General features: G+C 34.9%; 2 protein-coding genes across 3 annotated transcripts; one reads left to right on the forward strand and one right to left on the reverse strand.

The window, feature by feature from the left end:
• The first annotated feature begins 37 nt into the window (after positions 1-37).
• On the forward strand, positions 38-17,680 carry LOC113514446 (ARF GTPase-activating protein Git). 2 transcript variants are annotated; one of them, XR_008253814.1, is made up of 12 exons: positions 38-261; positions 357-490; positions 569-681; positions 1,451-1,631; positions 2,272-2,402; positions 3,709-3,898; positions 4,606-4,678; positions 5,264-5,601; positions 6,207-6,716; positions 8,010-8,270; positions 9,014-9,323; positions 10,241-17,680. XR_008253814.1 is itself a non-coding variant. In XM_052903055.1 (12 exons), exons 1-11 carry the CDS (start codon positions 198-200, stop codon positions 9,206-9,208), a joined length of 2,190 nt encoding a protein of 729 aa, XP_052759015.1. In that variant the 5' UTR covers positions 38-197; the 3' UTR covers positions 9,209-9,254; positions 10,241-17,680. The 2 variants fall into 2 exon arrangements, 1 of the variants encoding a protein (XP_052759015.1); XM_052903055.1 differs by having other exon boundaries at positions 9,014-9,254.
• A 1,383-nt stretch (positions 17,681-19,063) lies between these two features.
• LOC113519516 (dynein axonemal light chain 4) lies at positions 19,064-25,773 on the reverse strand. Its single transcript, XM_052903119.1, has 3 exons — positions 25,655-25,773; positions 25,450-25,527; positions 19,064-22,886 (listed from the first exon to the last, which is right to left on the reverse strand). The coding sequence occupies exons 2-3, from the start codon at positions 25,519-25,521 to the stop codon at positions 22,638-22,640; spliced, it is 321 nt and encodes a 106-aa protein (XP_052759079.1). The 5' UTR covers positions 25,522-25,527; positions 25,655-25,773; the 3' UTR covers positions 19,064-22,637.
• Positions 25,774-27,739: the final 1,966 nt, after the last annotated feature.

A 27,739-nucleotide genomic window follows, 5' to 3' on the forward strand; every position in this document is an offset into this window, starting at 1 on the left:
AATTGACATTTGACTGACAATAAAATTGACATTTTTCAGTCGTTCTTGTCCTCGCCGTATCGTATTCCCAATTACAGTCAATTCAACACAAATGCTTTATTTATTTTTGTATCAAAATGAGCTTTTAAAAAAATTCAGTGTAACGGAAAGTTTTTGCCACAGTTGGATACAAACTTGTCTTCCTTAAATAATAGAAAATGATGATATCACGGTCTAAACACCGATCGTCGGTAGAAGTGTGTGCTGATTGCGGAGCATCAGGTCGGGGCGGTGTTCTGGTTTTGATCCTAATCTTAATTATAATGTTACTCTTCTGGTGATTAATAACTACCTACTATGGTGGCTTATTGGTGCAGATCCGTCATGGGCGTCCATAAACCGCGGGCTACTTCTGTGCGCTGAGTGCTGTAGTGTACACAGAAGTATGGGGCGACATATTTCTCATGTGAAGTCTTTACGCCAAGGCTCGTGGCCACCGTCACTTTTAGCGGTACAATACTAGCTGTATAATATTTGTATAGTTAGGATTCCATTTATTGAGAAATATTAAATAATTTTAAAACTTCAGATGGTGCAAGCTCTCACTGCACAAAATGTGAACTGTATTTGGGAACATTCTCTACTTGACACATCAGCACCTAAACACTTACGGAAGAAACCACAAGCAAAAGATCCATTACAGTAAGAGAAACTTATACTCTGATATTAACTCTATTTTATTGTGGTAATAATAACTTCAGAAGTAAATGATCTAGTGTAAATATTAATATAATTAATTTAGATAATATTAATTACTAATTTGTAGCTATATTTATAAATTTCAATAAAGTCTTATCAATATAATATTTAATTATTGAATTTGATATGCTCTATCTTCTAAAATTTTACTAAAATCCATTCAACTTAAATGATTGAGTAAAAAAAAAAATACATCTTTAACAGTTTCTGAATAATTGGTAGGATAAAAAGTGAAATTAATGATAGCTTGTAGAAAATATAAAACAATGTAAATTTATTTAGTAGTCAATAAAATATACATATTTTGGCTTTAAACATTAATCTCACAGGCATAAGCCTAGGTAGACAGAGAGTCAATCAAGTCAGATCTCCAATTAAGAATTATTTTTAATAATACCACTTCATACGGAGTGAATTTAAAAATGTTACCATCCAGAGAAGTTCTTTACTAGTGAAACTGACTATCTTCAACAAAGAAACATGGATTGAAAAATGACCAAAAATTTTTAGTTAATATGGGAGACTGAAAATGTTTGTAATTTTTTTATTATATAATAATATAATATTTTGTTCTATGTTTTTTAGATAGGTAGATTCTTAGTTTCACACACCATGTGTGACAATGTTAATTTTTATTGAAATAGGTTGATTTATTTTGTTTTTATTTAAATGAGTTCAAGAATTTAATATTAGCTTTTCAATTTTATTTTAGTCCAATTAAATCAGAGTTCATCCAAGCTAAGCACCTCCGGCTGGCATATGTTTTGAGAGCTCGTCGTGATGAACCCCCTTGTGAACTGGGTAGACAGCTCCACAGTGCTGTGAGGAGTTCTTCATTAGACACTGCAATGAGACTACTTGCACAAGGAGCTGACCCTAATTATTACAATCAGGTAATAAATTTATTATCATATTATATTGTGTTGATCTTAAATATGTGGGTGAAATAATCATTAATTATGAAAACACTGAAATCAGATAATAGTGTTGCAACATTTCATATAATAAAACAAACTTATAAATGAATTTATGGAGACATCATTCAACTGTTAATTTTTAGCCAACTAATCTAATTTCAACCTCACTTATCATCCTTCACTGCCATCACACCAAAGTAAACCAATAGCACAGGTAACATTGCCTTGTCATTTTGATTTATTAAAAGACATGTCAAATATAATAAAAGTAAGTTTCCCAGGTGATTCAGAATGGTTTTTTGTGACAAACCATAGGTAAAATCTATATTCAGTTGAAGAGTAGAAATTAGAAATGGTTAAAATAAAGATGATATTAATATACTTGGATGGTCAGATATACAGACATAATAAAATTTTAAGAAAAAAAATTTAGCAATTATAAAAGATTGTGTCTCAAACGAAACAAACTTCAATTGTGTTGTTCAAATATGTTATTATTAGTAATTTATTTATCTAAATTAAATTCTACATTAAAATTTTAAAAATACATTTGAAATATTTTTTTTTTTACAGACTGTTATAAAATTAGGATAATATAAATAATTTCATATTGCAGGAAAAAGGTACTACATGCCTACATGTTGCATGTAGAGCGGGACAGCCTGCCCAAGCTGAGCTGCTGGTGGCGTGGGGTGCTGATCCCACTGCACGGGACCATAGTGGGAATACACCATCAGACTGTGCCAGGTTTGTACAGTGTGATCAAATTTATATCAGTAGGACCATGAAACATATAACTACAAAAAAAATTGCAAAATTTAATGATATCCAATGATACTAGCTTTGCAGAATATGTTCTTTTTTTAATTACTTTTTTTTTTATAACAGACATAAAAATTATTCAATTATTATAAAATTGTAACTAAATAGTGGTGGGCAATAATTTATTAATCAGTGCTGAAATATGGTCACATTCAACTATTACGAAATGTTTAAAGGTCATTGGTGTTACGTCTGCAGTTTACACCTACATACTTCTTAATTATCCTATTGTGACTAAATATGACGTGATTTGTATAAAATGGTTTTCCTGCAACAATAAAGTTGTACATTTATATCAAGCATAAGCAGAATTTTGCTCCACACAAGGCACCATATTAATCCACCTATTTACTTGGCGACGATTGACACTTACATTGCCGTAAATTTTTTTCGGGGAAACATGGGTCCTTAAAAAAGCGCCTCTATACCCTCAGGTGCCAAAACATACCCTCAGGTGTATCTTGACAAAGCAACCTGGGGCATGGTTTAACCCCCCCACCCCGTTACTTACTCTTTATTACACTTGTGTATGTGTGATGGACACAACATATAATCCAAATTCAACAATGACAGATCTTTTTTTATTGGCGGGAAAGGGATTGTTAGTAATAAGGTCTAACAGCTACATTGTTACCATCATACCCTAACAGATCGACCTCCATGCGGTTCCCCTGATGACCATTGTAGTTAATTATTGTTAAATTCGTCACGAGGTGCCTACTGAGCTATTTTCATTATCACCTTTCAATCTTTCACTGGTACCCCGGCAGCGTATACTGCCACAACGCAACCGGCTTTACCATTTCATTCTCACTTAATGAAAAAAAATCTTTTTTATTAATGTCTGTTGGTACACAATCTATGTCGTATTTGGCAGCGCCAGATGTTGTCAAAAATTTGCCCAGGGACATCTTAAATAAAGGTGTTGTGACTTCGTTTGTGTTTTTGTCATCAGGGCGGCGCCATTAAGAACATGTTTGAAGCGCGGGCTAAGGCGGGCCTTGTATACGAAATATTCTTGTTCAGTCTCTCTCTGGTTATATTCTTCTAGTTCTTCGATTTTAGCACGCAAGTAATTGGTCATCAAATGTTTACATATGTTTATCGATACGTATCAAAACATGATCATTGTAGGCTGATGATAGAAGTACTATTCTGCAGAATCTCTGTTTACTGACGTGTCAAAACACCGATCGTTGTATGCTAATGTAAAATGTCCCTGTTTCCTCAGACAAGGCGGGCACACAGAGCTGGCGGAGCGCATGACGGAGCTAGTGTACGAGGCGACCGACCGCATGATCTACTTCCTGTCGGGCGAGAAGCCCGACCACGCGGCCGGCCGCCACTATATCGTGCCGCGCGCGCACGACACGCACGAGATGACCGACGTCGCAAAGGCCGCCAGGGGCAAGCTGCAGCTGGTATGTAACCTTGCTAGTTTACGAGGTTTATACAAGTATAATCACCAGATGGTAAGCGGTAGTTACTTATCATCAGATAAGTCGCTACCTATATACTATAAAAAAAAAAATATTTCTTTACAAAAAAGTGACCTCAATCTTGAATGCACTAATAAATTATGACATTGCATGTTTTGATAAAACATGTCACTATTTATGTGATCCAGTATTGTAAATAATGCATGTTTACATACAGTCTTTACTTTGTTTTGAGCAGTTTTTTGCAACCAGAAATGATAGTAAACTCGATAAAGTTTACTATTTGTAATATTTTTTTTAATTGCATATAAGTCTTGTACTAATATGTTACATAATTGAAGAAAAAATCTAGATAAATTGACAACCTCCTGTTTAATGTAAAGTAGTATGAAGGATATTAAAGAATAAATGCGAGCACATTAAGGGATTTAGCATACATGCCTCTCAAGATATTGAGAGGCTTAGTGCGGAAAATAGAGTCCAATTTACATTAACATTACATTAAATATCAAGATACAAGATTTCGATCGAGTTATACCATCATTAAATAAACAAAATAAAATGTGCTTTTATATATAACTCTTGAATATATTTTTTAGTTAAGTAAAACTTGTAAATGGTATGATGAATGAGAACTAACATTTGACTTTTTTTTTTTTAAGTAAACCATTTAACCTTTTTTCTTACAGCTCCCTAACCACCTTTTTGAGGAGTTGGTGATGGATATCTATGATGAAATCGATCGGCGGGAAACTGAAGCGAGTGAGTAATTTTCACTGCTCATACAATAATATGTGTATTTTTCTTCTAATACTATAGCGACGTAGTAATCTCTTGTCAACTTTTGTTATATTGACTGGCTGTAACCCGTAGTTTTACTCATGGTCATATCGTGATATTGAAAAGCTTATAACTTTCTTTAAGAAATGATCTATCAGAAAGAATTTTTCAAAGCCGACTAGTAGTTTCAGAGAATATAATAGTTTTGTTTGCTTGGGCACCTCTATCCCATTTGTGTTTCCACCGTGAAGCAGTTGTGTTTGTATGTGTTTCAGTTCGAAAGGGCCACCCTTCCTGTAAATTCACTGCCATATTGAGATATGGCAGTGAATTTATAGGGTGCAGAGGAATAACATCTGAGTCCTCAGGAATGGCAACGCATAGAGGTTATCATGGGCGAAACAGTATACTCTGTTATGTCCATGGTACTGTTCATGTCTATAAGCGACAGTTACCACTTACCATCAGGTGGGCCGTCAGCTTATTTGCCATTCTAAGTTGCATAAAAAAAATAGGATATTAAAACTAATTCAGTTTTATTATATAAATATGTATGTATGTTTCCAGTATGGCAGACGAGCGCGACGGGTCTGGAGCGGAGCGGCGTGGTGTTCCTGCCGGTGAACCCGGCGCTATCAGCGCCGCGCAACCAGGGCCGCCAGAAGCTGGCGCGGCTGTCGGCCGCCGAGCTGGCGGCGCTGCTGCGGGACGTGCTGGTGGACGCCACGCGCCGCCAGCACATCGCCGGCCTGCAGCCGCGGGCGCCGCTCGCCCTCAGCCCGCTGCTGCCCGCCGCCCACGCTGCCCACCTCAAGCACTTCTCGCACTTGTCCGACGACGAGCCGCTCTACGACTCGGTCGCCTCCGATGAGGACTACGCCGCGTTGGCGCCTATAGACCTTGATGTGAGTAGACTTATATTGCATTATACTTTTTTATAGAATGACAAGTCTGCCTGTGCTATTGGTTACTAGTAAAAGATGATAGATGAGATGGAGTCAGGTTAGTTTTTTTTTTTTTTATTTAATTATCATACATTAAAAAAATTGGATTTTTAGTACCACTTAAACCTCTTGGGCTTGTGTGTGATACTTTACACTTGGTTCTCAAATGTCACTATTTACATTAATATTCTGCTGTTTTACCAAGGTTGGATTGTTGTTGATTAAGTTGATCCATCAAAACAAATTCACCAGGCATTATAAATAAAAATAATTATGTATTAATATACATGAAAGCAAATTCTTTGTATATGATAATATTTATATAATAGTGCGCCACCCAGCCTTTGTCTTTTTCTCAGTGTCGTCTACCCAAAGGTTGTCTGGAAGAGATTGCTTAGCGATAAGGCCGCCTTTTGTATCACTTCTCATTAATATTTACTGTATCTGTTGTTATTTCTCTTTTTACTTGGTGCAATAAAGTGTAAATAAATAAATAAAGTAAATTCTTGAAATATAGATAGTACTTTATAAAAAATATTGATTCCAAGTACATATTTGTTTCACAGCTATCCTGCATAGTTCCGCGACCAGGCGAAACTGTTTCTTCCACATACAATGCTTCACTGCCCATCGAGCATTCACAAAATATAGATTTCCGGAGAACGCAATCACCCATTAATATGGCACTGGGTAATGTGCCAGAGAGAGGTGAAATCGCAAGTCTTAAAAAGGAGTTAGACAGCAGAGATTCCACTATCACGGAACTTAAAAATCAATTAAAGAATTTACAGACAATAGTAGAACAGTTAACGAAAGAAAACAGTGTATTGAAAACTAACAGTATTGATGATGATCAAAGTATGACATCTCAGAATTCTGGCACTGAAATCTCTACTAGTAATACATTAGAATCCAGTTCAAAGCCACAAGAGAGAGGGCGGAGTCTAGAATCGGAGGAACTGCGCTCGTCTGAAGAGTCAGATTTGAAGCAATCGTTGAAAAGCACGCAGCGCCCGGTCAGTATGTATGAGCCTAGGGAGGGACCAAAGAATAACTGGCAGGTTACTAAACGTCAGGTACTAATCTATATTAAATATACTAATTATTTAGTGCATTTTTAAGAAATAAGTACCTACCGAGTTTGGATTGGATGTGTATTTAATATTTGAAATAAAAAAAAAGAGATGGGTCATAGTAAGAAGAGAGTCTTAGATTTAATTCATTTGGCTACAGTATCCGCTTATCATCAGGTGGGTCGTATGCTAGTTTACCACCTCAGTGGTATAAAAAAAAATATATTGAAAAGGTATCTAAATGTGATATTGGTTTTATTTTCTTAAAAAGAATATCTTCCTATGACAAATATAATTTACAAATTATTTAGCATACAACTGCAATATGACGATATACTTATTTCTTAAAAAAAAAATAGTGTAGTTTAGTGGTGTGAGTCTGACACGAAGTAACGAGTTTAAATTAACATAGTAATATGTACAGTACTCTATGTTTATAAATAATGTGGACATTATTGGAAATAAATGAACTAACCTGAATTAAAACAATCTACAATATAATTGATTTTACACCTAGTTTCCTTTATCCACCTAGCGGTAACAATTGATATAAATTTATTTTGATTATTTTGATTGTATTTGTATTAGAAATATATTTTCCATTTAATACTAATGACGATTCTTGGATTTTATGGTATTTAGAGCTTGATTAAAAAGCATGTTTTAAAATTTTTTGCATTCTATAATTATGTCAACTACACAGATACAGTGTGGTGACTTATAAACATGGTAGTACTGTAGTAGCTATTATGTAAGTTTGGTTAGTTAAAAGCTTCCAGGTATTAAGGTTTCTGGAATTAAATCCACATGTATAATAAGTAAAGTATTGTATATAAATAATATTAAATACCACTGGACATATTACTTAGTGCTGTTTAGTTCTGAATTAAACAGAGCATCGATACCTAGACAAAGAGATATTGAAATGCTTTTCGTATAAACTGATATATTTTTTTACAACCCTGGGGACAAATGAGCATAAGGCTTACCTGATGGTAAGTGACTACCGCTGCCCATGCTCACCTACAACACCAACGGCATCGCAGATGTGCTGCCGGCCTTTTAAAAAATATGCTCTTTTCTTGAAGGTTATGATATCATATCGGTTCAGAAATACTGCTGCTGGAAGTTGATTCCAAAGAGTGGTTGTGTGTGGAAGAAAGTGCAAATATTTACGAATACATCAACATATTCCCGTACATTAATAAAAAAAAAATCTGTACGCGAACGAAACTGCCAGCAGTAGAGTCAGTTCGTAATAATAAAGATTAGAATAACGCGAGAGTGACGTTCCAGCTGACGACGATATCGGGACTGGAGCGGTCATTGACCCAGAGCGCGCTGGAGGAATGCTCAGTGGGTGCGGCGGGTGCAGCGGGTGGTGTGGAGGAGCTGCCGAGTGCGGAGGCGGTGCAGCGGCGTGCCGAGGCCGTGACGCGCGCCATCCAGGAGTTGTGGGCGGCTGCACGCGAGCCGCAGCAGCGCCACGCCGCCCGCGCCGTCCGCGCCGACTGCATCCGCCGCGCCGTCGCCGACCTGCTCGCGCTCTTCCCGCAGGTAACCGCTGCTGTTGCTACTCTAGGGACACTGTTAGTAATAACATCTAACAGCCTCATACTAATATACTCTATCAAGTCAACTTCCATGCGGTTCGCCCTGGATACCATTGTGGTTAATTCTCAGGGGATCGTCACGATGGACTAACTGATGAGGATGAAAGCATTATTTTGACAATTTTCTTCGAGATAAATCAAAATTGCCGTACTGGCCAGATACATGCGGGCGGCGGCCGGCAAAAGTTGTATGAAAATCCATATCAGTCGTGTTTTGCGACCAGACAAATTACAATGTAAACTCATATCTTTCCTGTAATTTAAAAATGGTATGATCTTTTACCTCGAAACATGGCTACCAAGGAGGTTACTACTACAAGGTTTTATTTAGATTTCGAACTGACTTGCAAATAGAAAGCTATTTATTGAAAAAAAAAAAAAACAAACGAACATTATGGCGCGTGAAAAATTATTATTGTTCGTTATTCGTTATTGAACTTAAAAAGTGTTTTTGATTTCCGCGCATTATTTGAGAAAAGTACTATACAAGCCTTGGCCACAACTAGCCATTGATGGAGTCACGTATGTATGCCTCGGCTACGCCTCGGCCCACATTTGCACGTTCGTCCATCAATGCCTCAGTTGCTGGCCGCTGCAGTAATGCACTAATTTTCTCACTATCGAAATACTTGTTTTTTGTTTTTGTGTAACAAGAGTAAAATATTGAGAGGAGGGTGTTCCCGGCAGCCGTGCGCGGACGGGTCGCTGGCGGCGGTGCTGAGCCAGCTGCGCGCGGCGGCGGGCGCGGTGTGCGCGGTGTGCGCGGTGTGCGGCGGCGAGGCGGCGTGCGGCGGCGAGGCGGCGCTGGGCGAGCTGCGCGCGGCCGCGTACGAGCTGGCGCGGGCCACCAAGCTGCTCGTCACGCACTTCCAGCCCTCCTAGCGCCGCGCCACCTACTACTACACCACCGTCTAGTCCGCCGCACCAGGTTACCTACGCCTCTACATCACCTTCACCGTTTTTGACCCAGATTTTTGACCCAACAAATTTTTATAAGGTAAATTTGTTTTGTGCATATATAAATGCATCCAAGATTTTAAATGCAACAAAATTATATGTGATATGGGATTGATATTAATACAATATTTACCACTTACATGTTAACCCCAATTACTTGTGAACGAAAGTCTTCAAAACTAAGATTAGTAACATAACATTGTAACATAAAATGGCCAAATCTCTGTTTATTGCTTTGCCCTTAAAAGAGCAAAACACTGATATTCTGTTGTGGCCAAGAGTCAGTCACGAAACTCCTTATTAAAAATAACAATAAAAAGAAATATAAATAAAATGCAGTGTATGTGTCCATTACATTCGCCTCCATTTGATATTATATTCTAAATAAATAAATAAATAACAGATACCATTAGATGAGGGGTAGTCAGATATCACTTTCTGTCACATTCAGGTATTCAGGCAATAAATATTTCCGCTACGTACCTATTAGGTATGCCAATTTTTTGTTTATTAATTAAAAAAAAATATATACCTCTAATATAATAAATCAGCATTATTGGTACTATCGACATAATTGGATCGATAGATTCAAATGTTCCAATAGTATTCAGAGAGAACAAAATTGAAATCTAAAAATTCTAGCAAACAACTCAAACCACAAATACATTGTAACAAAATAATTTATTTAATTTCTATTTTATTTCATTTAAATAAACAGTATAATTAATTATAATAAACTGTTTATATTGGAATTTTTAAATTTTTATAACAATATTTAATTAAATAGGCATGCGTGTACCATCAGGTGAGCCGCACGCTCGTTTCCCCCGTATGTTTAAAAAAAAAATCTGTCAAAAAGTGCCAAAATGGCTATAGTTTTGTCACCCATAAAATGTCATGTAACAGAGCATCAAATACAACTTATGAGTGTAATAACATCTTGTGTTTACTTTCCAGGGGATGATCGCGGTTGTAACATTGGTTGTAGCGTGACAACAATCCACGGCAGCTGTTAGGTTGTTTGCTAACAATTAAGTATTTTTTTTTAGAATACATATTCGTTTTGTATGTATACTGAGATATACGTATATCTAAAATGATACCTGATAAGAATATTTGGATCACAAATAATTGTATCATACGAAAAGATTAGACACAGATTGAGATGGGCTTATTCAGAATCAAGCTTCATTAAAATTTATTTATCAATAAAAATAATTAATCAATTCGAAAACCAGTGATAGTATTCATAAAACTGAATAAATTCTCTCAAAAAAAAAAAAACAGAACATGGAGCAACATTTTTTTTATTTTTTTTTTTTTTCTTAGTTGCGAAAGCAAATTCTTACGAAAGGGTTCAATAATTATTTGCATATTGGAAATTGCTTCTGGGAAAGTTATTCAGTTTCATGAAGGTTCATACCATGCCGAAACTTGCGGCATGGTATACCCATTATTATAATTTTTTTTTTTTTTGCAAAAGTAATTATTAATTTAAAAAAAACATATTTTGTCATACATGGTTGTGTATCTTTATTGTAGTAGTCAACAAATTATATGCCCAGTTTTTCTGCGAACGTAATTTTAGTTTTTTTTTATGGATATTGACTGCGAGTTTTAATTTAAAATTATAAATTTGTTTAATTTGAATATTACATGTTTTAAAGGTTTGAATGTCATCGATTGAAAAAATGGCAACTGATAGGCCTTTGCTAAAAGAAGACAATCCTTGGAGAGACTTTAAAAGAACACAGAATTACGTAACATAATGTACACGAAGTACTAAAAGTTCCGCGTCTTCTCTATTTTCTTTCTATTATATGAAACCTTAAACGAGAGTAACATACACACAGATGTCACGCCTGTCTCCTTTTGGGGTAGGTAGACAATGCAACACCAAATGTTTCGATTCAAAGAGACCTCTTTTGCTTTACTGTAGAGTTACATAAAAAAAATATGTAAATAATAAACTATTGCATAAACGTTACAAATTAAGAGGCGTTGTTAACGAATTATGACAACGTCTCAATTATTTCTAAATTTTCAAAACCAACGACATTTTTTACTGTTTTTGATTGTTTATTTAAAAACTGCTTTGCTAGCGAACTAAAACGTTAATTCTTGCACCTACTTAATATTTTGTTTCGAAATTTTTCAAATACATTTTTCCACCAAAATTTAAATTTTCAGTGACAGCTTTACAAGAATATTATTGCACGCTTAAAGTTTTAGTTCGCTAGCAGAGAACTTTTTAAACGATCAATCTGAAATATTGAAAACTTATCAATTGTTTTTGGAAATTGACAGATAATTGCAATGTTGCCACACTTAAACTTATATTTCGTATTCCATTGCATATACGTTACTTTCGTTACCAAATATTCGCAGTCAGCATTCACAACAAAGCCGCTAAAATTCATGATCTGTTACTTTTATAATTAAAATTTATATTTTTTTTTGTATCGTAATAAACGTGGTTAAATACGTATTAGTATTTTAGTGATATTTCGTTGTGTTCAAACTAGTTTGACGACGTGAAAAATAATAGGAACGTCTTCCTAATATAAATATGTCTACAAACGCATATACAAATGTGATGAGATTATTTTGAATTTAAAAATTAAATGTCGATTTAGACTGGTACGACACCAAACAAATGGTTAAAAAGTATAAAATATTTTATCGCGTTATTATTGTGTAATTTGAGGTTGGGTGCTAGATATTTCTCGCTAGTCGATCCCATATGTGGCATTTGTACAAATATGTTTGTACAAATATTTTGTTAATATTTCACTGTACAAATACTTTTATGTACAGTGAACGCTCTATATAAGCAACCTCTCTATAAGCAACATTCTTTATATTTTATTTATTCTACTCAGCTTAGTTAGTAAAAGAATAAAGTAAAAATATTTTCCAGACGGTAAGTATTTTTATACTCCTTTTCCCCCCTATAAGCAACTTTTCCCAATAAGATTTTTTTTTTTATTAAAAGTGGTTCAAATGAGATGCTTTATATAGAGTGTTTACTGTATTCTCATGTTAGCAAAAAAACTATAAGTTTTTGAAAATACTAACTTGAACAAAAAATATTGTTGCAAAAAATTATGTGAAATATCTACAAGAATATTAGTACAAACATATGAGTTTACGAAGTATCTACACGCATGTCCGACCTCAGTGTTAGTGGATATATCGCCAATACTAATGCATAATGTAGGAATATGCAATGAAAAGTGATTTATCTCCCATCACGTTTCAATTCGCATTTCAAGCTAATTGAAATCTTAATCTAAGAAATTCTCTAATTACCTACTTATATATTTTTTTTACTTACTTATTAAGTATAAAATATGATTTAAATTTATTATAAATTATTATTAAAAAATAATACTTATGTAGATAACTCGAATGAACACTTAACGCTCGGCTCGTATGGGTAAAAGTCGAGATGCATTTTAAGTGACAGCGCTTGAAAATTACCCCGGGCGGTTTATTACAGTTTTCGTGTCTGTGGAAACCAGTTTCCATATTCTACTTATCTCCAAGCTGAAAAAAAAATTCGGCTGATGTATATGAAGAAAGTGTTTTCCTTATGTTTCATAGCCTAGACAGGACACCAACAGAAACTTATCGCAATACTTAGTTTATTCCGACTATTCTATGATATTCATCCTTTCACCCCAAACAAATTTGTAATTTGTATTGGTAATATTTGGTAAACTATCACGATTTTTCTGTTTATCGAAATAACAGTACAATACAGAAAAGCTAGAATTAAATCATTTTTGTTTTTTTTTATTTATTATCCATTATTGATTTTGTCGATCATATTTTTAAATAAAATATGATAGAATTAACTTCAAAAAAAGTTTACTAAATTATTCAAGTATAGAAGCATATTATAGATAGATCAGTGTGTAAAGCTCCGCTCTTGAATGTTGTGATGGTCACTCCCCCTCCCCACTCACCCTCTAAAAAGCCTATAAACATAGAATATTGCAAACTCATACATATAGAGCGATACGACTAAACGACTAACAGTAAATAGGTACTTTGCCAAGGAGCTTTGCGCGTACCATGTCGATAAGTCTTCGAACGGATATCGAAAACGTGATATAATTATAACAAAATATTGTAAAGTCTCGGATTATCATAAAGAATAATAGGTAGGTAGTATTAAATATTGTAACGCTTTGCGCTTTTTGATGTAACTATTAATGCATTGCTATATTATTAGGGGAAAGGGACTGTTAGTAATAGAGACTGAGAATCCTATTGCTAGAAATATACCCAACCAGGTCGACCTCCTCGCGGAAACTATCATGGTTAATTCCTGATGAATTCATCATGATGGGCTAACTGGCCTGTTTTCATTCTCATCTATCACCCTTCACTGGTGCTCCGCCAGCGTATCCCGTTAGCGCAGGCGGGGGGTTACCATACCATTTTCATCCATCAAAAAAATAAAATGCATTGCTATTTACAAAGACAGACCTGTAATAAACTCTTTAACAAATTAATATACATGCATTCGAGATATTAAATTATATGATAGTTTTTGTGTAAGTAAAGTATTAGTGATTTATATGTATATTATATATAATTTAGGGGGACAAGTGAAAATTGTTACTTACCATATTATTTCAAAGATGTATTTCGAGGCAAGCAGGTATTGTTACATACCTATACGTACCTGTATATATATATAAGTTGTATATCATTGTGGAAGTAACAATTTTGCTAGTTTTTTTGTGACGTAATTTAAATTTATTCGTTAAATGATTTTAATCGAGCAAACATATACGAATAAATTATAGTGGCACCACACATGACTGTTCGTATTTGATACTTGGTCTGTCGTGCAAAATATTTGATGTAAATATAAAAAATTGTGAATTTATTTGGATGTCTGTTAACGCTTATATGGTTGAATATATTCTAATGAAATTTGGTACACAGACAGACAACATGCTGTAGTAACTTGTAGGATAATTATATTACAGGTTACAGCTTTTAAGCACGATTATTAAATACACTTGTATGAACAGTTACGTGCAGCGCCACCGTTGTCTAGTTGTTACATTGTTTATTGTGATCGTCATTCGTTGAACACAAGTGCCATTCGTGCTCATTTGTCGAGCAACAAGTTATCTCATTTGAATCGGTGTAAGCATGGCTTATTGCAGTATTCTTTAACTTATTATATATTACGCTGTCACAAACCTTCAACAGATCTCTTCACGCTGCATCTACTACATCATTCCAATACAATGTGTTCTTTATTTTTATATAGCCATAAAAGTTATAGTCGAATGTCACACGAGGTGTAACGGTCAGAGTGTAATAATTCGAAACGATGAGATAGTAATCGTGTAATTCAAGTAACACGAGATATAAAAATAATTTTTAAACTTTACAAAGTAAGTATAATATAATTTCACTGAATTTCGAATTATTATTTACGTATATAACTATTACTCTCGATAATAGAAATCAAAACCTCCTACAAACATATATTAACTATTAAAGTGTTTTGTCACTTCCTTTCAAACTGAGAAATCAGTGTAAAAGAAAGAGATAAAAAACTTCAATAGCTAGAATAGGTTTATTTAATCGTTTATCGTTTTTATAAGGTATTGCGTACCTATATTATTAAAGGTCGATTCACATCATTGCAGTTTTAAATTTTTATCAATTCATAATCATTGAAATGAGGGCATATCATGAATAATCGTACGAATATTAATTGACCATCGACCATCGCCGTCTAGTTACAAAAGAATAAAGACAACATTAAACCAGAGGGAGACTTTGTACAAAAGTCGATTGCTTGGGTACCTCTGTCCCATTCGTGTTTCTACCGTGAAGCAGTTGTGTTTGCATGGCTGTGTTTCGGTTTGAAGGGTGGGATATGGCGTGAATTTACTGGGTACCGAGGAATATCAGCTGAACCCTCAGGAATGGCAACGCATGGGGGGTATCGTGGGCGAAACAGTATACTCTGTTATGTCCATGGTACTGCTTATGCCTATAGGCGACGGTTACCACTTTCCATCAGGTGGGCCGTCAGCTTGTTTGCCATTCTAAATTGTATAAAAAAAAAAATTAAACAATTCACCATTTAATTTATATCGCTAAAGCCGTCAATCTTTGAAATAACGTCTAATATTAAAATATTGTGAAAGGCCAGTTTAGCTCGATTATGTGAATCGACCTTGATAATTCTTTATATTACTTTATCTCTAATATCTCCTTCAAATGATCTAAACAGTTGTTTTATGTAACAGAGATTTCTCACGCTGCATGATGTCTAAATTTTTTTTTTTACGATTCCTTTCCGAGCTCTGAATTTGTAGTGTAGGTACTAAGTAAGTTTTTAATTATGTTGTTTTATTAATAACAAAGTATTAATATTTAGAATGGAATGGAACTAAGTCATATATGAAATATTAAAAATAAGAAATTGCAGTCCTCCTGCTTTAAGATCACGTAACGTTATCTTGCTGTAAACATATCAGTATTTAAATCTTAAACAGATATTTCGTGTAATTTCTTCTTTCTACCAGAGGGAGATTTTGTACAAAAGTCGATTGCTTGGGTCCCTCTATCCCATTCGTGTTTCAACCGTGAAGCAGTTGTGTTTGCATAGCTGTGTTTCGGTTTGAAGGGTGGGATATGGCGTGAATTTACTGGGTACAGAGGAATAACACCTGAGTCCTCAGGAATGGTAACGCATGGGGGTATCATGGGCGAAACAGTATACTCTGTTATATCCATGGTACTACTCATGTCTATAGGCGACGGTTACCACTTTCCATCAGGTGGGCCGTCAGCTTGTTTACCATTCTAAGTTGTATAAAAAAAATTACAACAAAGATTTATCATAATATAGCTAGGAACAACAAGATTTCAAATAGAACGAAAAAAAATACAAGTTTAACTATTTAGGAGCTGCGATATAACAGACATTAGATATACGTAGACAGGAAAGGGCCTTAAACCACGGAGGCCTTAACATCACTCATTGCATTGCATTAAAGGCAAATATATCTACTTAATATTTGTTGAAAAATCTTTTATAATTTATAAAATATAATTTTAAAGACGTCATGCAGCATAAACGATGAATTCCCACATCTAAATATATAAAACAGAGGTGCTTATAATAATATTAGTTCCCTATACAACCCAGTCGTCTACTAGAGACACAGCCAGTACACACTGAATATGATAAAAAATACGTGCCTAAAATGTTAAATTATATTCATACATTTGTTAGATAGAATTAGATAAGTTTAACAACATTAACTATATTGTATGAGTTGTGTAGATTTTTATATGAGCGTTTCATAACTGTGTTAACCTGACTGTAAGTACCTATACATATATATATATATATATATAGTTGATATAATGTAAATTTTAATATTGTAGTTTATTAACTATATTTGTAATAGCTTTCGTACGGAATGTATTTAGTATTGATATACATATTATGTGATCACTTTATGTGCCAATGTTTACGTAAAAGACGTAGGTTAGTCTGCAATTATTGTTGTTGCACTTTTGGGAGTGTTTCCCCTTTGTGTTGCGGTGTTATGGCGCTCTACAGCTATTTTTTTTTTTTTTTATTATAAGTATATTTTGTTCTTGGCTGTTCTACAACGATGCCTACAATTCATTAGGACTAATAATAACAATGCTTATCGATGGCTTAAGTCTGACGATGTTTCTTGGACTTGAGTTTCTATTATATTCCCACTATAATAATAGGCACAAGTTTGGTTTACGATCTGTTTAAGGAACAGCCAAGACGTAAAATAAATGCAGGGCGCCATAATTCTCTTGACAAAGCGGGAAACGCAAGATTTTCTAATAAAACTTTGTTATGTTTAATATTAACATTGTAATTTAAATAAATTTGAAGGAAATTTAAAATTACTATAGATGTGCAAATATCAGGTACAGATATTTGTCTGTTGCAGTCCGAGGTTTTTTTTTTAACCATTCTTTGTTGTTTTTACGTGGCAATTTCGATTATACTGTAAAAGTTTTTGTTCCACTGCTCGACTCTACGAGTGTGGTCAAAGTTTAAATATAGAAAAAAGAATTCGATTCAATAAATAATAAACACATACTAATAAACCGACTAACTAAAAATTGTTTCTACAAAATACATAATTGCCTGCAACTGCAACAATTTCTAAAATAATATTTTAAACGCACCCAGTAACACGGCATTTACAGTTTTCTAATAAATAAGTAGTATAGAAAACGGACATCACATACAGTGCTTTATTATCAAATCGGAAATATGACCTTCAACTTTCCATTTGAATTTAATTGAAATGTATAACTTAAGTATTATTAAAGTTTATTATAATTTTGACTTAAGTGATTGTTTCATTTTTATTATACGAGTGAATTTTCTCATATTTATAAGACGCAAAGAGAAAGAGAGACAAGCATGGTTTTATTTGGTCAATAATTACCAAATTTAATAAAACTGATTTTTTTTTATGCAACTTAGAATAGCAAACAAGCTGACGGCCCACCTGATGGAAAGTGGTAACCGTCGCCTATAGACATGAACAGTACCATTGACATAACAGAGTATACTGTTTCGCTCATGATACCCCCCATGCGTTGCCATTCCTGAGGACTCAGGTGTTATTCCTCTGTACCCAGTAAATTCGCTTTATGTATACTTTATATATGGCCTAAGTTCTATTATTTAAATCCTTTCGCTATTTGTGCAATAGGTAATAAATCACTATCTTCTAAATTCTATCTAGAATTTTCCGCGCGACGCGAACAATTGTTATAAATACAGATAACATATTGAACATTGTTTGAACCGTTAACTACCAATGCGAGTTATGAATATGAATTAGGCAGGTTTGTATTGTGTGTAACTATTACCATATATTAATTAGGCAAGCGGTTATACAAAACATTTTAAAATCTCATTTGTTGACGAAGTGGGTGTGTAGTGTGCACGCTACGCACTGCATATTAATATGAAAATGCATTGCTCTATGCTTTAACGTCCGTGACCTAATTTCGTGTGAGTGAAAGAAGTCGAAAGATTTATCTTGGTAAGAATTAAGGTCGAGAACTGCATGTATAAGGGGGAAAAGGGATTATTACTAATGGAGTTTGACAGCCCTATTGCTAGCAATATGCCCTATTAGGTCGACCTCTACATGGTTCCCCTGGAAACCATCGTGAACAATTCTTGTTGAATTCGTCACGATGGGCTAACTGACCTACTTCATCCTCGTTTATCATCCATCACTGGTACCTCGCTAGTGTATACCGATAGCACAGGCGAGGTAACCATTCCATTATCACCCACAAAAAAAAACTGCATGTATAAGCTCTAGTGATCTTCGGGGTAGGATCATTGTACTGAAAACAAACTAGAAACTTGACACGTGTAGTTCCCATTCTCACACGAATTATACTACTATTCCTTCAAGAGCAAATTAGAGTAGGTATTAAGCCTTTTTTAGTGGGGGAAAGGGATTGTTAGTAATGAGGTGAACAGCTCCATTGCTAGCAATATAACAGGGTGACCTCCATGCGGTTCTTGGAAACCATCGTCCTTAATTATTGATGAATTAGTCACGATGGTCCAACTGACCTGCTTTCATCTTCACCTATCATCCCTCACTGGTGCAGCAGCAAGAAATCGCAACGTATTCTCGTACCGATAGCGCAGGCGGGATTACCATTTAATCTTCACCCATTAAAAAAAAACTTTTTATGTTATTTTCTGTACACCTACATATTAATATGTAGTTAGTTATTAACTTATTCAAATCAAACGGACATACAACTGCAAATAAGAATAACTATTTTTTAAAACAGCAAAAAAATAAAAAAAAAATATATTGTCATTAAATTTTGCATATAAGTCCAAATAATGGGATTTAAAGGTACTAAAATTAAACATAAGGTTGGTTTATATGTAAACTATATATTAGTTATAAAATTTCCACACACCACACAATAATCTCTGATAAATACGTCATTTAATTATAATAATATATATCTATAATATTGTATAACTCTGGTTACAATTATGGCCGCCATATTGTTTTGTACTCGCTTCATCATAGCGTCGTAAGTAGATAATTCTAGAGTAAACTATAAAATTATATATACAGGTTTATAAATAGGGTTAACTGTATTGAACATACTAAGCTAAAATCAAGTGACAATATTTATATATATTATGAAACTAAACTACTTATATCGTCAAGATCGATCGGAGCTTTACGTAGCGTGATAAAGCAGTTAGTGAGTCTACAAAGTCTTTTCGGTGGGGGGAGAGGGATTGTTAGTAATGAAGACTGTGAATCCCATTGCTAGTAATATACCCAACCAGGTCGACCTCCTCGCGGTTCCCCCTGAAAACTATCATGGTTAATTCCTGATGAATTCATCATGATGGGCTAACTGGCCTGTTTTCATTCTCATCTATCACCCTTCACTGGTGCTCCGCCAGCGTATCCCGTTAGCGCAGGCGGGGTTACCATAGCATTTTCACTCATCAAAAAAAAATTTTTTTTCGGTTGATTGCATTCATCGACCGTGTTGTCTCTGTGTTCGCTCAGGAATCCTGAGTCAGGATGGTGTGGTCACATGTCGTGCAATAATAAAAAAGCCGGTCCAGTGAAAGTTGGAATTGCGCAACAAGGGTTCCGTACAAAATCATCAATTTTAATTTTTTTCGTGAAATAACTACAAATTTATGGTTTCCGGATCTTTCCTTTACTTGTGCTACATGATATTGCTGCTTGGCAAATTTCATGATTCTAGGTCAATGGGAAGTACCCTATAGGTTTTGATTCCCTTTGCAAATGTCAAAATATGCGATATAAATGGAACATAAAAGGCCGTATCTTTGATTTTTTTACTGCTTTAAGAGATTGCAAACCTGACCAGACCTAATATGATATCAATCTAAACTTGACACCACCACGCGTTCCTAAGAAAAAGTGTTTTCACAAACAGACAACGAAGTGATCCTATAAAGGTTCCGTTTTTTTCATTCAAGGTACGGACCCCTAAAAATGGATGGTCAGTCGTAATACAAAAACATTTTAAAAAATTTTCGTATGTGCTTAATGATTACGTGACCACGCGGTTTCGGTGGCGGCACTTTGTCTGGAAGAGAGGAGACTTACATGAATACTTTCACTATATCTTTGCTTAGTATACTCATTACATTTGACCCTGTGTAAGAGTGGTAAAAAAGACGCATAAAATGTGGGTTTATTATGAACCGCATTCGCAGTAACCCACTTAGCTAAATTTTGCGGTAATGGATGTTGTTTCTAGCAAAAATTAAATACAGGTATATTTTTTGTATTTAAACTTATTAAATAAAAAAATTAAATATCTCTTAAGGTTTAAAAAAATAGCACATAAGAATCGACGCTCTTGTATGTTTGAACCCTGCGGCCTGCGCGTACGCCTTTTCGACCACCCTTCACACTGTATCATAATTACTTACAATACACAAAATACAATCATAAAAATTGATGCATCTAATTGACAATAATTATATCATTTAATAAACTTGTCGTTGCTTAGTTACTCATTTCGAATCATGACTCAGTGAACAATAGGATCTCGGAAGTCGTACCCAGCTCAAGGCTGACTAAACACCATAATTGACAAAAAATAATTACTTTATTATTAGGCACCGTTTGCTTTTTGTGGACTTTAAGTACCTTTGACTATAAATACGTGTAATTACACACTTCACCTTGGTTGTCTTGATTTTGATTTACAAAAATATTAGACAAAATGGATCCCTATTGTTATATTTAAACCAAGGGCATAACTAATCTGACACAAGGCATCGCTAGCAATACACCTCTCAAATCGATCCCCGCACGGTCCTTCTGGGAAACATCAACGTAGTGAGGGGGGAGGAGGGATTGTTAGCAATGGGGACTAAGGCCCCATTGCAAGCAGTATACCCAACCAAATCGACCTCACCGTGATTCCCCCTGGAAACCATCGTGCTAAATTCCAAGCGTATTCATCACGATGGACTAACTAATCTGCCTTTTCATTCTCACATATCATCTCTCACTGCTGCCCTGCCAACGTAGTGTATCGTTGGCGCAGGCGGGGTTACCATTCCATTGTCAACCAGTAAAAAAAAACATCAACGTAGTTATTTATTTGTGAATTTGTCACGATGGACTAATCGACCAACTTCATATCTACATGTATCATCCGTCACTGATTATCACAGCATAAACTAACGATGATCTTACAATATTAAAAGTTCATGATTAGAACAATCAATCATGAAGCTGTATATTAGCCCTACATCCATTGTGAGATCATTGCTCCATGTAACTTAACCCAATAAGTAGGTGCCGCTCCACCAATTTAGAAGGCTTTAGATACGAAAAATGTATGTATTACGCATTCATAAATCATAAGAATGCGCCATACATTCCTTTCTTACTTTGGCCTGCGTTTCACATTGCTTTGACCTGGTTCCATTTATAATGTATGTGGGTAAACTCAAAGATAGTGTGAACAGTTTTCGTTTTATACACATTTTCTATAATTTATATTTTTAGGCACAGTCATATGCTAAAATTATTAATTCAAGCACATTTAAATTACTGTCCTTATTTTCCGGACGTAGTTTGAATATCTACCACGGGCCTTAAATACTGTTAAAAATATTATTTTTGAAAACAACGTATTTCTTTTTTATTTAATAAATTATGTCATCTACCGCAAATAGTACGTGTGCCAAACTTGATGACGATTGGTTGAGCAATTAAAGTGCCAAAATGAACAAATAAACTCACTTTCACATTAGTAAAATTTTGAAATATTATTAGCTCGATTATAAATATAATTGAAATAGTTCATATGGCATAGGTATCACGTAACATACAGGAATAAAATTGAAAAGAAAATTATATTTTTGAAATCGGTTAGATACTTATTCTGAGTGAAGTGTACGACATGCTCAATACGTAAAACATCGAAAAATCAATACTAAGTAAATACGAATACTAGAAAAGAATATGTTAATGATGTCTCGAAATTGTTTTCAAAGTTCTCATTTATGTAACAAACTACTTTGCATAAGAAAGCATAATGTAGTATTGTTTCGGATGTCGGCCGCATTTTTCACTTCTAAGTATTTCATGTTTAAAAAAAAAGTAAATATAATAGACGACCATAACCAGCTTACCGTATGTAATCACGAAACCAATTTCTATAATCACAGTGAGCACTTGTAAAAAATACTTTAAACGTTTATGGAAATGTCCAGCACATCAATAGCCGTGTATCGAGAATTTCAAGAGCATTTCCAAATACAGATCGCTTGGTTCCCACCAAAGTACATATAGCATATGGTGGTGCACTCATATGTGATCTCAAAGCCGTAACTTTCGCCGACCACCACGTGGAAGGCAGGCCCAAACTTCTTGTCCATGGATTCCTTCACCATGCGGGCGGCCAGCTCGTTGTTTTGTGAGAACTTTTCGCACGCTGTTACTGATAACTCCATTGCTTCTACGCGCATTTCTTCTGACATATCCGAGTGCTGGGGACAATGAAACTATTTTAAAAGTCATAACTTAAAAAAATGCTTCTCAGAGTCCGTAAAACATACTTCCTCGTTTACAAGTATATTTAGGCATCTATTTAATGTACCTATTTTTTTTGATGGGTGAAAATGGTATGGTAACCCCGCCTGCACTAACGGGATTAGCTGGCGGAGCACCAGTGAAGGGTGATAGATGAGAATGAAAACAGGCCAGTTAGCCCATCACGATAAATTCATCAGGAATTAACCATGATAGTTTCCAGGGAGAACCGCGAGGAGATCGACCTGGTTGGGTATATTTCTAGTAATGGGATTCTCAGTCTCTATTACTAACAATCCCTTTCCCTCCTAATGTACCTATTACTATGGGTATTATAAATATGATGGTCAAAGTAAACTACTTGACAATCCAGCAGAAGGGGGAGAAGGAATTTTTAGTAATGAAGATTACCGGCTCCGTTAATAACAATTAACGATGTCGAGTCAACTTCCACGTAGTTCCTCTTTAAAACCATCGTGGTTAACTTCCAATGAATTCATCACGATGGGCCAGCTGATTTGACGTCATCCCTACTTATTATCTCTCTCTAGTACACTAATATAATAGCGCAGGCACAATAATCATTCCATTTTTTTTAATGGATGATTAATGAAATGGTAATCCCGCCTGCGCTATCGGTATACGCTGGCGGGGCACCAGTGAGGGGTGATAGGTGAATAATCAAAAAAAGCAGATCAGTCAGCCCATCGTGATGAATACACATGGAACTCACGATGGTTTCCAGGGGGAACCGCGTGGAGGTCGACCTGACAGGGTATATTGCTAGCAATGGGACTGGTAGCCCTCATTACTAACGATTTCGTCCCCCCAGTCATTCCATTTACGTCCGATAACTAATCGATGCTTTGTGTACACCTATCCAAACATCCTACATAAAAGCACTCAAATAGTTTGTAAAGATAATAAATTTTGATTGATAACTAAACTAACACGAATGGTTCGGATCCACCTGCCAAAACAAATAGTGGAACCGGGCGTGCACCATTCAACCGTTGTTGTTTGTTCAATATTTGTGTACCCACCGTCCATGAGTAGGTATGTAGATTAGGTACCTAATTACCTCGGAAATCTTGTTCTCTTCGAAATTTGTTTATATGCAAGCAAATATCCTGGCATGGTAGATAATATATTTGTTTTCTAATTATTAATAGTTGTAGCACTTCAGCTACCAGCTAACGACATGCTTTCTCACTATATTGGGTTGACTGGAAGAGATCTCTGTCAGAGATAAGTCCACCCTTGCTCACAACATTTATAAATACATTATATTACATATAATTAACAAGTGCAATAAAGAATATATATAATAATCTGATGGTACACCTTTTTTTTATACCACTGAGGTGACAAACAAGCATACAGCCCACCTAATGATGAGTAGTTACCGTAGCCAATGAACACCTGCAATACCAGAGGTATTACGCGTGCGTTGCCGACCCTTAAAAAACCTCTTTACCCCCCTTTTGAAAAACCCCATGCTAAGCTCCTGATAGAGTGTAGTGATTGTCACCTATAGACTATATATATATATATATATATATATATATATATATATATATATATATATATATATATATATATATATATATATATGTCCATACATTATATATACATATACACTGTGACACTCATTAAAATTAAATATTGATGGAAAATGAGGATCAATAAACAGTACGCTATGAAGGTAACCTGATATGACACGATGTCACTATTCAGCGAAGCGCGACGCTGGTATTCCCACTTCCCAGACTAACGGACCTTGAGTTGTCCGAAATTTGAAACTACCTACTACAGATCTATCTGTTATATATTAGATTAAAATTTATAGACATTTAGATTATTATATGACTACCTAATAATTTAAAAGTTAGGGGGGAAAGAGATTATTAGTAATGGGGTTTGACAGCCCCATTGGCAACAATATATCTTATCAAGTTGACCTTCACGTAGTTCCTCCTGGAAACCATCGTGGCTTATTATTGTTGAATTCGTCACGATGGAATAATTAATCTGCTTCATCCTCATCTATCATCACTCACTGATGCCCCGCCAGTGTATACTGATAGTGCAGGCGGAGATACCATTCTATTATCACACGGCAGCACGTCTGTGATATTGTGGGTGATTATGGGCGGCGGTAGTCACTTACCATCAGGTGAGCCGCATGCTCGTTTGCCCCCTATGTTGTAAAAAAAATTGCCTACGCCGCAAGAGACTTGGCGTGGAGATAGAGAAAAGTAGTTTTTTTTTTAATAAAAAAATATTTTTATTTATTTTTGGTCTTAAAAAAATTTACAAAGGACATACTTAGGATGTGAATTCGTCTAAGACTTTTGTCTTGACCATTCTCGTATAATAAACAAATAGGTACAATTTTCCCAATAATAATAAAATATAAATAAATTCATTCAATGTTATTGTATGCTATGCCAGTTTAAGTATTGAATATCTTTTAAAAAATATGTATAACTACAACAAAAATCAAACTCCATATATTACCCTTATAAGCGGATAGGTATGTATCACTTTCTCAGTGGCTCCTCCAGGAGCCGCGGCTCCTTCCTCAGCCATTATCCACTGACAAATTAGATGCACAAGTACAATATTATTACGAACACGGGCACGAAACAAGTCAAAAAACAATCTTAGCGCGTCCGAACAATACAGCGGACTGCACGGCGGCTCCCCACTGTTTACGCGTTACCTTGGAAACCGACGGAGGCGGGAAGATGTGATTGATTTTTCTCAACGCAGCTGATGTAAGTGGCCAGTCCTACGTAGTAAGACCGAAATTGGTAAAAACATTCAAAATAAACGTACACAGAGTGTGTTTTGCGTGCGACGTTATTGAAAACAATAGAACTTATCTACCAACTTTTACTTATATGTAAATATACCTACCTATGTCAATTAGATGTCCTTATTGATATAGTGTTATATATTCATAAATATCAATATTTAAAATGTTCTATTGGTACCCATAAAAAAAATATACTTTCTACTGTTTATTTTAACTAGGGACGGTTTCAACGATGGTGAATACCGTCGGCTCATTGCTAACAATATATCCTAGCAGGTTGACCTTCACGCGGTTCCTCCTGGAAACCATATATATATATAGAACAGGTTTTGGAGATGTTTTAAGAGAGACGCTGCTGCCCATTCCTCGCTTTTCACGGCCAAAAGAAAACCCCCTTCCCGCCTCTATTCCCCCCCCCCTTCTCGCCCCCCTTAAAGGATACAAAAAAAAAGCCTATTATATGCCTGACGCTCTTATGTATAAGACCACGGCCAATTCTTTCTTATTAATGTTACTGGAGTAGTGGTAATGTAGCTAGTTGTTAACCTTATATTACATCCATGTTATTAACTGAAACCTATGTCATTTCGTGTAGAATGTAAATAATAATAATAAACTCTTTATTGCGCACAAAAGGGACGTAGTATCCAAGGAGTATTTATACTGAATACAAAAGGCGGCCAATCGCTAAAAGGGATCTCTTACAGACAACCTGGCATAAATAGTAGATACGTACAGAGATGAAGGTGAATAGCGCAAGTCAGACACAGTAAATACAAAAAAATAACGCATCTTACTACTTTTTAAAAATCAATATTATTCTAAATATCATTTATATAGAAATAAAAGAAAATTACATAAACATACGTTTATAATATAAAAAATAGTACATAAACATAAATATACTAAATAGATTAAAATAACGAACACGTAGTAAATATCAAGTCAAATTAGAGAGATAAGTAATAAGATTTTAACTTCCTCTTAAACGAGGCAAAAGATTACGTTGATCTAATGAAAAGAGGTAAGGAGTTCCAAAGACGGATAATTTGGATAGTGAAAGAATAGGAATAGACTTTAGAAGAATGTATAGGAGTTACTAAAGGAAGGGATCCCGCGTTGCGTAATGTGCTACCCTGGGAATCGACATGAAACTTAAAGCATATCTTGATGTAATCAGGAGTTGAAGGATGGAAAATAATAATATAAAGAAATTATATGCCAGCTCCTGTGAAAGCGAATTGGAAGCCACTTGAGTTAATTGCGGAAATCAGAGACATGGTTATATTTGCGAAGATTAAATATAAACCGCATATAAATATTTTGATGTCGCTTAAGTTTATTTAATTAATCTTCTGTAAGATTAACAGACATCAGCGTAATTTAGAATATAAAGTAGTAGAAAAAGAATATGCCAATCCACACATTTTTTTCCGACTGGCAGAAAGTTTCGCAGTCAATTGAGATTACCTATGGGTGCAAATATTTTACGACTTATACAAGATATTTGATGTGACTAGGCTAATGTTTGATTAAAATGTACCCAGAAATTTTTAACACTTACTTTTAATTACATAATCATTAAAAGTAATCGGTCGATGATTACCCGAATTTAATATATATATAGCGAGGGTTACCAATAATAATGCATTGTGTTTTAGACGGACTTACGGTAAGACAGTAGTCCTTATTTTAGTCAAATATTATTTAAATATTCGGTTTAAGACCTATATACGGTCATGAATAAATTAAAAAGTCACTAAGTTAAAAATAAAAAATATTGCCAATAAAAAAAAATGCTCAGCTGACGTTGACAGTTAATATTTTGTCTGTGTAACCTAGTTTTACTAAAGCCAAATTTAAGTTCTTTTTGGAGTCTCTTCCTAAACCCACTATCATATCTGGAGATTTAAATGCACATCATACTATGTGGGGTTGTACCTCCACTAATACAAGAGGTAAAGACATTCTTGATTGTTTAGATGAATG

Source organism: Galleria mellonella, unplaced genomic scaffold (assembly GCF_026898425.1).
Source record: "Galleria mellonella isolate WM207_F2 unplaced genomic scaffold, CSIRO_AGI_GalMel_v1 utg103, whole genome shotgun sequence".
Classification (NCBI taxonomy): Eukaryota; Metazoa; Arthropoda; class Insecta; order Lepidoptera; family Pyralidae; genus Galleria; species Galleria mellonella.

Coding starts and splice junctions, on each gene's coding strand:
- LOC113519516 (XM_052903119.1), bottom strand. CDS start 25,521: ATGGCTGAGGAAGGAGCCGCGGCTCCTGGAGGAGCCACTGAGAAAGTG. Junction 22,887..25,449: donor ATACCTATCCGCTTATAAGG/GTAATATATGGA, acceptor CATTGTCCCCAG/CACTCGGATATGTCAGAAGA.
- LOC113514446 (XM_052903055.1), top strand. CDS start 198: ATGATGATATCACGGTCTAAACACCGATCGTCGGTAGAAGTGTGTGCT. Junction 491..568: donor GGCCACCGTCACTTTTAGCG/GTACAATACTAG, acceptor TTAAAACTTCAG/ATGGTGCAAGCTCTCACTGC. Junction 8,271..9,013: donor TGCTCGCGCTCTTCCCGCAG/GTAACCGCTGCT, acceptor TGTTCCCGGCAG/CCGTGCGCGGACGGGTCGCT.